Consider the following 2590-nt stretch of genomic DNA (forward strand, 5'->3'; position numbering starts at 1 on the left):
AGAATTACACAATTAATAATAAGATTTTTGATAAAATTAATAATATTTTGACTTTTTATTTATTTAGAAACTAATTTTTATATTTAAGTTTAATATCTAGTTGCAAATTCGATTGAATTAACGAACCGACCGCAGAATCAATCCTCGTTGTCTAATGTCATATGTCATATGTCATTTTGTAATGACAGAAATGTCATTTTGACTTTGTAAATAATATAGACGTCGAAATATTAAACTAGATTGAAATATAATATTAAAAAAAGATGTCAAATGAAAAATTGTATCTTGGAAAACAACCCATCAAAATCAGTGCCGATATATTCGCCAAAGAATGCGATCCGAATTTGGAATACATCCATCACAAACCTTCGAGGGCTACGGAAACCAAAGTGACAATGGTAAGGTTCGATAAAGACATAATTAGAGAGCTAGTGGTACCGGATAAAGAACCCATCGAGTACCCGGCCGTTTTATCCAAAGGAGAATATGAAAGGTTGAAGAAACAAGCGAAACCAGTGAGTTTGGAGGAAAAGATGCGAAAGATCCGAGAAGCCGAACAGCAGAAAATGAAAATCCAACAGGAAAGTTTGGATAGAAAGGAACGTTTAATGGCGACGCAGAAAACCCAACAGGCTTTACCCGGCACCAAATTGAACGCCGTCGAATCGGAAGCCGCCAAAAATAATTTATATTTGAAACAAAGATCCGAGGAATTGATGATCGAACAAGACGACAAAGTGAAACAAATCAGCAAAATAATATTAGCGGCCAAATGTCGCGCTATCAGAAACGCCCAAATAGCCGAAAAGAAATTAATAGAAAAGCAGCTGCGAGAAGAAAACGAACGCTTAGATAAAATGGCGGAGCAAACGCGACAAAAAAATATCCGATCCGAAGAGAAACGCCGAGCGGAAGCCGAAATAAAAAGACAAAGATACGTGAAAGAAGTGCAAGAACAAGTGCAAGAAAACGAAATGAATCAACTACTGGAAGCCGAAAAGATCGAAGAAGAAAGCAGAATGATCAACAGAGCGCTGATAGCTTGGCAAAAAGAAGAAGAACTGAAAGCCGTCGAAAAGAAAAACGTGCAATCGCGATTAAAGAAAGAATTAGACCGGGCCAACGAAGAAGCCGAATACTACAAAGCGTTACGAGGAGAAGAAGACAGAATAGCCGACATGAGGATAATGGAATTCATAAAATCCAAACAGCGGCGCGAAGAAGCGCTAGAAAGGGAAAAAACTCTGATGAAACAGACGAAGGAAAGAGAGATAGCGCGAATGGTGGAAAGTCAGGGGAAATCGCAGGATTTGAAAGCTCTGATGGACGAATTGAACGCGGCCAGAGCGCAAGAGGCCAAAGAAAAGGAATGGCGGGAAAAAGAGAAACAAGAAGCGATGAAGAAGCAACGAGTGGTGGAGGATCTGAAGAAATCCAGAGCCGAGCAGATAGAGTACATCAGGAAAGCTCAGGCTGTGGCGTTAGCTAGGGACGAAGAAGCATTCAGGAAAGTGGTTGCGACGCAAAAGCAATTGCACGATGTCGACGTGAAAAAGCAACGGAAACGGATAGAGGATACGGAAAAACACAGAAAATTCCTCTTGAAGCAAATAAACGAGAAAGAAAAGGAGAGAATCAAGTATCGACAAGAGAAATTCGAAGACGGGAAAGCCCAGAGACAAGAATACATGGTGAAAAATAGGCGTATCGAGGAGTATTTACAACAGAAAATCGATCGATTGAAACAATCCAATTTACCTGAAAGTTACGTCAAGGAAATTGAGAGGCAAATGAAATTCGTAAAATAGAATTTACAATTTTTTATATTTTTATCACAATATATATGATTCGTAGTACCAACTCACTAATTTCTTGTTTAGTTTGTTAAACTACGAGATTAAATTTGGTTTTAGTACGGGAGATTAAGCAGAATATCAACACTACAAAACGAGGCTGACTAATTTCGTGTTTAGTTTGTTACACTACGAGATTAAATTTGGTTTTAGTACGGGAGATTAAGCAGAATATCAACACTACAAAACGAGGCTGACTAATTTCGTGTTTAGTTTGTTAGACTACGAGATTAAATTTGGTTTTAGTACGGGAGATTAAGCAGAATATCAACACTACAAAACGAGGCTGACTAATTTCGTGTTTAGTTTGTTAAACTACGAGATTAAATTTGGTTTTAGTACGGGAGATTAAGCAGAATATCTACACTACAAAACGAGGCTGACTAATTTCGTGTTTAGTTTGTTACACTACGAGATTAAATTTGGTTTTAGTACGGGAGATTAAGCAGAATATCAACACTACAAAACGAGGCTGACTAATTTCGTGTTTAGTTTGTTAGACTACGAGATTAAATTTGGTTTTAGTACGGGAGATTAAGCAGAATATCAACACTACAAAACGAGGCTGACTAATTTCGTGTTTAGTTTGTTAAACTACGAGATTAAATTTGGTTTTAGTACGGGAGATTAAGCAGAATATCTACACTACAAAACTAGGCTGACTAATTTCGTGTTTAGTTTGTTAGACTACGAAATTAAATTTGGTTTTAGTACGGGAGATTAAGCAGAATATCAAC

General features: G+C 37.3%; 1 protein-coding gene across 1 annotated transcript; it reads left to right on the top strand.

The window, feature by feature from the left end:
* Nucleotides 1-263: 263 nt before the first annotated feature.
* LOC130442936 (cilia- and flagella-associated protein 45-like) lies at nucleotides 264-1808 on the top strand. The gene has a single exon (XM_056777346.1). The coding sequence runs from the start codon at nucleotides 264-266 to the stop codon at nucleotides 1806-1808; it is 1545 nt and encodes a 514-aa protein (XP_056633324.1).
* Nucleotides 1809-2590: the final 782 nt, after the last annotated feature.

The sequence above is a fragment of the Diorhabda sublineata genome, chromosome 4, assembly GCF_026230105.1.
Source record: "Diorhabda sublineata isolate icDioSubl1.1 chromosome 4, icDioSubl1.1, whole genome shotgun sequence".
In the NCBI taxonomy this organism is placed as follows: domain Eukaryota; kingdom Metazoa; phylum Arthropoda; class Insecta; order Coleoptera; family Chrysomelidae; genus Diorhabda; species Diorhabda sublineata.